The following is a 12,471-nucleotide window of genomic DNA, read 5'->3' on the forward strand; positions in this document are numbered from 1 at the left end:
CTAACTTTCATCTTTCCTAATTTGCAGATTTGCTTGAGATGAGGAAGCTTGCATTGATGAAAACTTGTTGCAAACTTTTACTTGTGCTTGTGCTTCCTTTTTTATTATGGAAACTTGTTGCAAACTTGTTGGATATGTATGTATGGAAATGTTGTTCGAAACCATTGTATGTTGTTGGAAACTTGTATATGTTCATGTTGTTGGAAACTTGTATATGTTGTTGGAAACATATTGTTGGTATGATTGTTGAAATTATTTTCAAATATATATATATATATATATATATGTGTGTGTGTGTGTGTGTGTGTGTGTGTGTGTGTGTGTGTGTGAAATTCTATCAAATTGAATGAATTTAGGAAAAATAGGAAAAACAGGGGCTATATAGCCACTTTGACGTCTGCTAGCAGTCGGCAAAGCTGCCACGTGGCAGCTACCTATACAACCTGGGGTGTAGTGGGCTGGCCTATTTGGCATATTTGCCGTCAGCCAGCAGACGATAAAGGCCTTTGCATCTTTGCCGTACGCTGGCTGACAGCAACGATGCAAAGGCCTTTGTCGTCTGCCAGCTGAACGGCAAAGCACATCATTAACCACTTAACGGACCTGAACTACCATGTGTGCCGTCCAGGCTCTTTGCCGTCTGTCAGCGGACAGCAAAGCCCTTTGCATCTTTGCCGTCCGCCAGCAGACGGCAAAGAGGCCTTTAACGTAGCCTATTCAACCGGACCTGTTGTCGTCTGCTGGCTGACGGCAAAGTGCCTGATTCCTGTATTGATTCATAGAAGTAGCATCATCAATAACTTGCGACATATCAGGGTTAATAGCATGTGGTGTTGTTGCAAGTTTACTCAGAACAGAAGGTGAATCAAGTGCAGAGTGTGATGGTAGTTCCTTACCTCCCCTCGTCCTAGAGGGAACGATCTTGGTTTTCGTATCCTTCAAATTCTTCATAACGATAAATAGATAATAGTTCCAAGTGACTCAAGAAATATAGCTATGCTCCCCGGCAACGACGCTAGAAAAAAGTCTTGATAACCCAAGTATAGGGGATCACAACAGTTTTCGAGGGTAGAGTATTCAACCCAAATTTATAGATTCGGCACAAGGGGAGCCAAAGAATATTTGCAAGTATTAGCAGCTGAGATGTAAATTCAACCACACCTGGAGATTAATTATCTGCAACAATATGATCAGTAGCAAAGTAATATGATAGTTTTGATAGTAGTAGCAACAACAATAGTAACGGTAACAGTGACAATAGTAACTTAGCAAGAACAATATAAGAGAAATTCGTAGGCATTGGATCGATGAATTCGTTGGATGATATTCATCATATAACAGCCATAACCTAGGGCGATACGGCACTAGCTCCGGTTCATAAATATAATATAGGCATGTATTCCGTAAATTGTCATACGTGCTTATGAAAAGAACATGCATGACATCTTTTGTCCTACCCTCCCGTGGCAGCGGGGTCCATATGGAAACTAAGGGATGTTAAGGCCTCCTTTTAATAGAGAACTCGAACAAAACATTAGCACATAGTGAATACATGAAGTCCTCAAACTACAGTCATCACCGGTAAGTATCCCGACTACTGTCACTCCGGGGATTACGGATCATAACACTTAATAGGCGACTATAACTTGCAAGATCGGATTTAGAACATAGATATAATGATGATAACATAAATGATTAAGATTTGAAATCATGGCACCCGGTCCCAAAGTGACAAGCATTAAGCATGGCAAAGTCATAGAAACATCAATCTCAGAACATAATGAATACTAATGATCAAGCCCTAACAAAACTAACTCGATTACATGATGAATCTCATCCAACTCCTCATCGACCAGCGAACCTACGAAGGAATTACTCACTTCCGGTGGGGAGCATCATGGAATTGACGATGGAGAAGGGTTGATGATGATGAAGATTGAAAATCCCCCTCTCCGGAGCCACAAACGGACTCCAGATCTTGCCTCCTGATGAAGAACAAGAGGTGGCGGTGGCTCTGTCTCGTGAAACACAATAATTCTTTCTCCCTGATTTTTCTCCAAAAGTGAGTTGAAATCAGGGTCTGCGGGTGCACCAGGTGGGCACAACCCACCTGGACGCGTCAGGAGGGGCACCTCATGGGTTGTGCTCACCCACTGGGCCCCCTCCGGTGGTTCTTTGCTCCAGTATTTTTCTTTTATTCCATAAAAAATCTCCAAAAAGTTTCGTGTCATTTCGAGAACTAAAATAACATCATGGTAGTTCTTCTGAAAACGTCATCAGTCCAGGTTAGTTTCATTCAAATCATGCAAATTAGAGTCCAAAACAAAAGAGAAAGCGTTAGGAAAAGTAGATACGACGGAGACGTATCAGCGGTCTCTCGCTCGCCTGCTACCGCTTTGTCTTGAAAAAAGAAAAATACATGCTCGACCGCTTTGTCTCAAAAAAAAACATGCTCGATCGCTTTGGGATATTCAACTAGTTGACCAGGTAACGCATTAACCACAGAGAGTTGACCGTTGACGACGAAAGTAAAAAAAATCACAAAAGGAAGTTCGAAAATTTGAAATGGTTAATGATTCTTTTAAATCATTATTTGGTGAAAAAAACAGTTCACAAGATTTGAAAAAAGTTCACAAAAATTTGGAAAATCTTCATGAATATGAGAAATAGTTCATCGATATGAAAAAAATTCGTTGATCTTGAATTTCAAAAATCATGATTGCAAAAAAATGTTCATTAGATTATTTTTTAAGTTCATCGATTTTGATAAAAATAGAGTTCATGAATTTGAAAATAGTTCATCAATTTTTTTACAAGAACCATGAAATTGAAAAACAAAATCACCGATCTTCAAAAAAAATCACAAATTTGAAAAAAGTTCACACTTTGAATAAAGATGCAAATTTTAAAAATTTCAAATATTTAGAAAAATAAAAATATAAAAGGAAAACCACCAAACCTTAAAAAACGACCGGAAACTTTCAGAAGCTTCCAAAACCGGCTGGGAAGCTTCTGGAAACTTACCAAAACCTGTTGGGAGAGTCTCACAAACGAGCATTCGTACATGGGCCGCCCTACTAAAAATCTATCCAAGGTGCCTTTGCACATCGAAACCAAAAATTAATCTCGCAGATACATACAATTCAGAAGAAGGGGGCAGATACAACTCTCGCAGATGACATGAGTAAACTGATTACGCTATTTATATTTTTCTGAATGTCTCCTAGGCAAACGGGGTTGATGGTATTACCACGCCATCTCTAAATATAAGACGTTTTGCCAGTTTAAATTGAACTAAAAACCGTCTTATATTTAGAAAGAGAACGAGGTTGGGGATATTTACCTAGCATCTTCAGATTTAAGAAACAAAAAGAACTTGCTATAGTACACGCATACGGATACATTTCGACTTGCACTAGAGCATCATGCATGGAGCTAGGTGGAGCCACCAGGCCACTGAATCTCTACGGCGAGACCGAGCGCCTCGCCGAGGGGTCCCCCGATACCCACCCAGGTCGCTGCTGCCCCATGATCGATGGCGTCGTCGTCCATGGCCGTTGCTGACGCCGCCGCCGATACTGTGGCCGTGGGCGTGGCGCCCACCTGCCTATTGCAGTAGAGCTCGCCAATGTTGTCGTAGTTGAGGCTGAGCCGGTTCTCTCGCTGCTTCGGGAGGCAAACTCCACCGGTGAAGTCCAAGAGGCCTCGCGTGTAGTCGTCGTCATCCTCCCGCATGGTATTCCCGGGAGACTTGTCACCATGACGGGTACGAGTGACCATGGCGGACTTGTCCCGGTCACGATGATGACCATCCGCCGCAGCAGCTGCATGCTGGTGGTGTTGCTTTCTTGCAGGGGGAGGGGGCCGTGTCGGGCCGACGCGGTTCAGGTGGCGCTGGCAGTACTTCTGGTCGGGCTCGGCGTCCCTGGCGCAGCGCCACTTCTTGCCGTCTGTACGGCCGCACCTCCTCCGCGCGACGGCCTGCTGCATGCACTGCAGCAGCATGGACATCTGCGCTGCCTGCTGGGCCTGGTAATGGTGGACAAGCAGGGGGGTGTTGTAGCAGCAGTAGTACGACGATGCGGCTTGGGTAGGAGCAACGGCGGCAGCCGGGTTGATATTGGAGAAGAGGAGGTATGAGGGGATGGGCGACGAGGCTGCCATGTGGTTGTAGATGAGCGACTGGCGTTGCAGCTCCACCCATTGCGCCGCCGTGAATAAGCCCCCGCCGGCACCTAGCAAGCGCCGTTGGATCCAAGTCAGCAATATGCATTTTTTTTTCGAAAAGGGGGTTAACCCGGCCTATGCATCAGAATGATGCATACGGCCATATTATTAGAATGCAAAGGGTTCAACAAAGGTCTCGTAGTCTCATACAAAAAAACAAAAGCTCAACAAGGAGCATGAAAGGAAAGAAAAGAGGATAGCCACAACCGGCAGGCAAAAACAGATAGGAAACTAAACACCTATCCTATTACATGACCGCCATCCAAACCGGTTGAAGATATCCCGAGCTACCGTCTCCCATCGGATAGAACCAGTAACCAAATGCTCCCTGGCCTCCGTCGGAGTGAGTAGCGACCACATACGGATGAGTGTAGTGGCCTTGAAGATAACCTGCAAGAAATGAACATTTGTCGTTCTGTTAAAAACCAAATCATTTCTGCAATTCCAGATTGCCCATAGTAAAGCACATACTCCTACTCGGATATGTCTTGCTGTTACTACGTCAATCCCATCTAACCACGTCCCAAATAACGTGTTAATGGAATTCGGGGGTGATATATTAAAAGCTATGTGGATAGACCTCGGTGCCTGATTGATTCGCCGTTATCACAAAAACTACATCTTTTAGAGCACCTCCAGCTGCGCTTTGCCAAATTGTCCTTTGTTAGGATGACTTGTTTGTGGACAAACCACATGAACACTTTTATTTTTAAAGGCACTTTGACTTTCCAAACATGTTTCGATCGAGGTATGACGCTAGCGTTAATAATATCCAAATACATGGATTTAACTGAAAACTCCCCATTCTTAGTTAGTTTCCAGCGAATCTGGTCAGCCTGTTGAGAGAGTTGGACATCCATTAAGCGTCTCACAAGATGGAGCCAAGCCTCCCAACGATTTCCTACTAGCGTCCTCCTGAATTGAATATTAAGAGGATTTGACTGTAATACTATTGCAACGTAAGCGTCTCTCCGCTGAACAATATTATAGAGAGAAGGATTTGGATCGCAAGGGGAGCCTCCCCTAGCCATGTATCCTCCCAGAATCTTGTGGAAGTACCATTTCGAACTACGAACTTTGTCCTATTGAAGAAAGGTGATTTCACTCGCATGAGTCCCTTCCAGAAGGGTGAATCAGTCGGTCTTACCGTCACCTGGGACAAAGTTTTGGACTGAAGATACTTAGCACGAAGAATCTGTGCCCAAGTGGCATCCGTCTCTACAGATAACTTATACAGCCATTTACTGAGGAGGCATCTGTTCTTGACCTCCAAATTTTCAATGCCAAGACCCCCCTGGTCTTTCGGCCTGCAAATGACATCCCATTTAGCGAGTCTGTATTTTCTTTTTAACTCATCGCTCTGCCAGAAGAAGCGAGATCGATAAAAATCTAGCCTTTTCCGTACTCCAACTGGTGCTTCGAAGAAAGACAAAAGAAACATAGGCAGACTCGTGAGAACCGAATTGATCAAAATCAGTCGTCCTCCGTACGACAGAAGCTTGCCCTTCCAGCAGCTAAGTTTTTTCTCAAAACGATCTTCAATGCTCTTCCACTCTTTGTTAGAGAGCTTGCGATGGTGAATTGGTATACCCAAATACGTGAAGGGTAAAGATCCCAATTCACACCCGAACAATTCTTTGTATGCTTGTTGTTCTTCTTTAGCTCTTCCAAAGCAGAACAATTCACTTTTGTGGAAGTTAATCTTCAACCCCGATAATTGTTCGAACAAGCATAACACAAGCTTCATATTTCTAGCTTTAGCCAAATCATGCTCCATAAAGATAATAGTATCATCAGCGTACTGTAGGATAGATACTCCCCCGTCAACTAAATGAGGGACGAGGCCACCTACCTGACCAGCATCCTTGGCCCTTCCAATTAAAATTGTCAACATATCTACGACAATGTTAAAAAGAATCGGTGACATCGGATCTCCTTGTCGCAGGCCCTTGTGTGTCTGGAAGTAATGACCTATATCATCATTAACCTTGATTCCAACACTTCCTTTTTGCGTGAACGAATCTACCTGGTCTCTCCAGACCTGATCAAAACCTTTCATACGCAATGCCTGCTGCAGAAAAGGCCATTTGACCTTGTCGTACGCTTTCTCAAAATTCACTTTGAAAACCACCCCATCAAGTTTTTTCGTATGGATTTCATGGAGCGTTTCATGCAAAACCACAACCCCTTCTAGGATGTTTCTGTTCGGCATGAAAGCAGTTTGGGACGGCTTAACCACCGAATGTGCAATCTGTGTAAGCCTATTAGTCCCAACCTTGGTAAAGATCTTGAAGCTAACATTCAGAAGGCAGATCGGCCTAAATTGCTCAATCCTCACAGCCTCTGTTTTCTTTGGCAAAAGCGTGATAGTGCCAAAGTTCAAGTGAAATAACTGTAACTGCCCCAAAAAAAGGTCCTGGGACATCGGGAGCAACTCCCCCTTAATAATGTGCCAGCATTTCTTATAAAACTCCGCCGGAAAGCCATCCGGTCCTGGAGCTTTATTATTTTTCATTTGGGAAATTGCTTCGAACACCTCTTTCTCCGTAAACGGGGCCGTCAAAATATCATTCTCCTCAACTGCGAGCTGAGGAACATCCTCAACCCTCGACTCGTCTAAAGAGACAGAGTTGTCCTCAGGAGGCCCAAACAGTTGTTTGTAATAGTTGGTGATATAAGCCTTTAGGTTATCCTGCCCTAAGATCGTTCCTTCGTCTTGCTCAAGCTGAAAGATTCTCTTCTTTCGGTGCTTGCCATTCGCAATCATGTGGAAGAATTTTGTGTTATCATCCCCTTGGACGATTTTTTGAACCTTAGCACGCAGAGCCCACCTCAATTCCTCCTCCGAAGCAGCTCTTTCAATCTTAACTCCGCCTCCACTTTAGTTTCCAGTTCTCTGGTGTCTAGTATGGAAGACTCTGCCTTTAAATCTAGGGATTGAATAAGCAAAAGGAGCCTTTCCTTCTCGGCCTTATAAATCCCACCTATATGCTTGGCCCAACCCCGCAAGAATTGACGCAAATGACGGATCTTATTTTGCCAACGCTCAACATTCGTTCTCCCACCTGAATCTTTAGCCCATTCTCTTGCTATTAGATTCAGAAACCCTTCTCTTTCAAACCACGCTAATTCGAAAGAAAAGATACTCTTGTTCCCCACATGCGTAGCCTCACCCGAGTCAACCAACAATGGGGTATGATCGGAGATACCGCGTGAGAGCGCTTGAACCGTCACAAGGGGAAACTTCTGTTCCCAGTCGACGCTCGCAAGGACCCGGTCCAGCTTCTCAAAGGTCAGGACTAGTAGTGTGTTAGCCCAAGTGAACTTTCTACCAGAAAGCTCAATCTCTCGAAGGTCTAAGCTTTCAATAATTGTATTAAACATAAACGACCATGTGCCGTCAAAGTTATCATTGTTTTTCTCGTCCCGCCTACGGATAATATTAAAATCCCCCCCAATAAGAATTGGGAGCTGCTCGTTACCACAAATACGGACTAAATCTGCCAAAAAGTCGGGTTTGAGTTCTGGTTGTGCGGCCCCATAGACCGCCACCAAGACCCAATTAAACCCATCAACCTTTGACCTAACTCGAAACTTAACCGCAAAATCTCCCATAACCACACTCCTAACTTCCAATGATTCGCACTTAACCCCAAGTAAGACCCCTCCGGATCGTCCTCTTGGAGGTAGACAATGCCAATCGAAGTCAACCCCTCCTGACAGAGTACTAAGAAATTGGAGGGTAAAATTGTCCCTTCCCGTTTCGGACAGGGCAATGAAATCCAAACTGTGCTCAATAGAAGCATCCGCTAGAAACCTTCTTTTAGCCAAGTCTTTAAGACATCTGCTATTCCAAAAAGATTCCTTTCATATCTCATCATGAAATTTTTTGGTTGTTCGGATCCTAGCACTTCTACACACGACCGACATCGGATAAATCTTACGACTCCATTTGCATTTAGGTCTGTGTTGATCCTCTACCCGGTTCTCACCCCCGAGCTCAGTGGACATATCCACTTGGGAATCACCAATAATGGAGTCCCTTGGGGAACTAGAAAAAGAGGCCTCCCCATACTCGTGAGGGGAGGGTGCCAGATCAGCACAAAGGCTTTCAATCACATTGACCCCCAAAGCATCAACATCAGCATCCTTCATAGGTTTAACAGCCGCAAGGTTTCTAATCATCTCTAAAGCACGGTCTGCTTCGAGATCCAAGAGATCATTAACTGATTTATCGACTTCGACATCATTTCTACCCAGAGAAACACCCAACTGGTTTGCGTTATTAATAATCTCAGCATTTGAAAAATGCAAAATAGAATTGGAAGTGTTAATGGACATACCAGTAGTGACCTCTATATCACGTAGCTTGGCCGCCCTCATGGCGCACCGTTGCTGCATGTCATCAACATCCGGCCGATCCTGGAGACGACAGCTCATCCGTCGACCATCAGATACCGGGTTCGGAATTCCTCCAAAGGTGATGATGTCGTCCCGGGTAACCCCGTCCGGGGTAAGGCCTCCTGCCCGACCCCCAACAGGGCTCAACTGATCTGTACCCGTCGGAGAGCTGCCCTGCGCCGGGGGCACCGACAGAGCCCCCTCAGCCGTCACCGCCACCGGGCGCTGCACGCCCGGTGAGCCCTGAGCAAAAGTCGCCCCCTCCAGGGACGGCCGGGGAGAGGAAGGGGCGGGGACCACCTGTCTGCACCCCCCTCCCAGGCCAGCAACTCCACCCGCGCATGGCGCGGCCGACAGGGGAGAGACAAGGGCGAGGGCCTCCTGCCCACACCCCCCTCCCGGAGAGTCACCTCCAGGACCGTGAAGACCATCCGCAACACCGCCCGGTGTCAGCAGACTCTTCATCCGCAGAGAAGCATCCTCTCGATGAAGGAGAGCGGGGGATCGGAGGGCCTCCTGCCCATGATCCTCCCCACCCTTCCAGCGAGGCTCAGAAATCCGATCAAACTCCATATCCGGGTCAACCAACGTCCCGAAGTCTGTCCCGGAAGATAGATGGACGGTCGGAGCCACACAACCAGAAGCCAACACCGGTGGTAACTCGTGTTCCGCCGGCTCGTCCAGCTCCACACGAACACTCCATAGACGACTAGGCGCAGAGTGCGCATCAAAAGACCCAAAGCGAAGAGCGTTCATCGGAGCGGAAGATCCAGACGGACCCGTGGCAGACTTATCCGCCTTATCCGACTGCGAATCCGGCCCCTTGGCCGTCTCCCGAGAAGCGTTGTCGTGCTCTTTACTCTGATCTCCAGGTGCTCCATCCCCCTCTGTCGTATCCATGTCCTGGATGTCATCCCCCCCTCCCTCCTGAGGGATCGGAGTGTCCTCAATCTCAAGCTCAAGCATATAGCTAACGCCATCATGTGTCCACTTGACCACATCGGGAACAAACTCCAAGCTGAGAACACCAACCAGTAGCCTCGCAGCACCATGTGCCCGAGTGAAAGGCATGTCCACCTGTTCCGTCTTCCCAATGAGAGAACCCAAACTCCAAGCTACCAGGAAGTGATTGATATATTTGCGTGGTGCACCATAGAAGCGAACCCAAACCTTCTCCAAAGGTGTGCCCTCAGGCTCTTTCTCCTTCCACTCATCAAACGTAAGGACGATGCTAGTACTCTGAACTCTGCACATGCCCCATTTGAGAATATGTAGCTGGTCCTCCTTAGTGGGAAACTAAACCTTGTAAGTCTGGTTCTCCAACTTAACAAGGTCACACTGGTGATTACCTGGAACAAGATCCTGCAGCTGCCGCACAATCTGTGCCTCCGTCAAACTCCCATTAGTCACTTTAACAACTGCGGGAAAGGAACTCTCATGCACATGTGTCAAAGGAGCCACATCAGGTGACCCAAAAAACATAAGCTCCTGACAACAAACCCATAAATGGTAACCACCGGCTTGGGGCCGGAAAGAAGAGGACAATCTGCGGACTTATGCTGCGATCTACAGCAGTAATCGCACAGTTCTGTTGTACACTCCGCCACAAAATGACCTGGCTCTCCACATCTATAGCACGGCAGTTTCTTTTTCTTTATAGCCCACTTTGATAATTTTTCACCATTGCGCTTGTCCAGTGCCTTTTCAGAACCAACATCATCAGATTTAGCCACCGGAACACTGATAGCAGCTAAAGCTCGGACTGCATCCACAGCCACCTGGGAGAGCGAAGGAGAGGGTGCCTGCACAGTCTCATGAGGCGCGGCCGAAGCCACCACGGTCGTAGCCGGCGGCGGAGGAGGCCGCGGTGGAGGTTGGCGTCGCCCGGCCCCCACCTCTGCCGCCACGGAAAGCACGGTGAGCACCTCGGTTTGGCCGGTTGGTTGGGCCGGCCACCCCTTCGACAAAGTTGCCAGGAGGCCCTTGGAAACCGCGTCCCGGACCATTGCCATTGTTCCACCCTGAGCCACGACCACCACCAGAAGAAGAACCATGGTGCTGACCCTCGCCATAGGCATCATATCCATCATCACCCCACTGGCCATATCGACTATATCTAAAACCACCATTGTTGTCCTTGGCAGCCCCACCGCCGTGACCATCCCGGGCCGGACCTCCACCCCGCCCGACGGCATGGGCACCCCCACGGCCAACACCAGGGGCACCACCGCGGCCGAGTGTAGAGTTACCCGCATGCCCGGCGGCCTGGGCACCACCCCGCCGGGCGACTTGGCCGGCAGGCGGCGCTTCCTGCTGCGCCACAGCTGCAGCGGACGGTGGTGGCTTGGCCGGCGGCGGCTGGCCTCGTCCCGCCATGCCTGCCGCACCGGGAAAGCTAACAGGACCAGCAGCGGCCGGTTGAACTCGCCGAGCCCTACCAGACCCGATCGACGCAAAGTACGGCCGACAACTCACGGTAGCCCTAGGAACAACACGAACTAGAGAGAAACCCTCGATCGAATCACGTAATTGATCGTCAGACGGGTTCGATGCTGTGGCCTGGATCGCTACATGGGCCTCTTGCCCAGTATCAGATGCGTCCAGGTCCACACTAGCCGCGTCAGGCCCACCCTGGCCCAACAACGAATTCAAACGGGCAAGTCGCATCGCCCGGATCTCATCACGATCGCTCGCCGGCAACACCGCTGCCGGCGGCCTAGATCTCCTCCGGCGATCTTTCACAACCTTCCAAGAACCGAAGAAATCACCAAGAGTCAGGGATGGAAGACTCACCTTTGGTAGAGGACCCTTCCAAGGCCGTGTCGACGTCGGCGCCGTCCGGCGGTGTGCCACTCGCCGGACGACCTCCACCTTGTCCGTCATGCCCACCCCGACCCAAGCAGGATCCTCCGGCGGGACGACCTCATCAACAAAGCCGGCCACAACCTCCTCCGAGTAGCCAGCCCCCAACACCTCGCACACCTTGTCACTCGGCGTCGGAGAGTACGCCGCCACTGCAGATCCGCCGCCGGCGGCCTCCTCCTCATCGGAGTCGTCGGAGTCCGAGGCCGCAAGGGCCCAGAAACGACTCCCACCGCGAAGGGAAGGCGCGGCCGGCAGAAACTTGTCGACGCGATCGGCACCGCGGTCGGCTCCGTGGTCGCCACCACGATCGCCTCGCTTACCCATCGTGGTCGCTAACAACCATATCTGGATGAGACTTCTATCTTATCCCAGTCAGCAATATGCATGCAGTGAAACTATGAAAGTAATAGTGTATAGTGCATGTGCACTGCACGAACTAGCACGTACGTACCAATGGTGGAGGCAACAGGAACATGAGTGGCAGCTGGTGGCATGAAAGTTGCCATGGCCGGGCGCTGTCCGATGTCGCCATTGCCGGCAACCACGCCGTCGTCCAGCTCCAGCTTGTTCATACCGTCCCACGTGCTGTCACCTTGGATCCTCGGTCACTCAGGTGCTGTGTGCCTGTTTCCCTGTCCCCCGGCCACCTCGGCGTCTTTATAAACAAGCCAGGCAGTAGGAGTACCAGTGTACACACCGAGACCGACCGTACGTACTACGTAGACTACCAAAAGATCAAGATCGGGCCGGCCGACGCAGGTGGCCACGTCATGGGCTTGATGCATGACCATGATGATGAGGATTGAGGTGAAGTGATGGGTCATACAGCTTTCATGACCGCCCTGCCTGTATCAACGCGACATGGATAAATAAAGTGAAGGTGCATGCATGCGTAGAGAAAGAGACGAACAAGAAAAAAGATTAAAGACGAGTGCAATCTTCTCCATTCATATGATGATGTGCATGCATACAGTGAGA

The 12,471-nt window shown here is 48.6% G+C and overlaps 1 protein-coding gene across 1 annotated transcript; it reads right to left on the reverse strand.

The window, feature by feature from the left end:
- Positions 1-4,282: 4,282 nt before the first annotated feature.
- Positions 4,283-11,852, reverse strand: LOC123134055 (uncharacterized). Its single transcript, XM_044553404.1, has 2 exons — positions 11,422-11,852; positions 4,283-4,617 (listed from the first exon to the last, which is right to left on the reverse strand). The coding sequence occupies exons 1-2, from the start codon at positions 11,815-11,817 to the stop codon at positions 4,459-4,461; spliced, it is 555 nt and encodes a 184-aa protein (XP_044409339.1). The 5' UTR covers positions 11,818-11,852; the 3' UTR covers positions 4,283-4,458.
- Between the last annotated feature and the right edge of the window lie 619 nt (positions 11,853-12,471).

The sequence above is a fragment of the Triticum aestivum genome, chromosome 6B (genome assembly GCF_018294505.1).
Source record: "Triticum aestivum cultivar Chinese Spring chromosome 6B, IWGSC CS RefSeq v2.1, whole genome shotgun sequence".
NCBI lineage: Eukaryota > Viridiplantae > Streptophyta > Magnoliopsida > Poales > Poaceae > Triticum > Triticum aestivum.

Excerpts from the sequence above, each read along its gene's own strand:
- LOC123134055 (XM_044553404.1), bottom strand. The coding sequence starts at position 11,817 with ATGGGTAAGCGAGGCGATCGTGGTGGCGACCACGGAGCCGACCGCGGT. Across the intron at positions 4,618-11,421 it reads GGAAGGGTCCTCTACCAAAG|GTTATCTTCAAGGCCACTAC; the intron begins GTGAGTCTTCCA and ends CATTTCTTGCAG.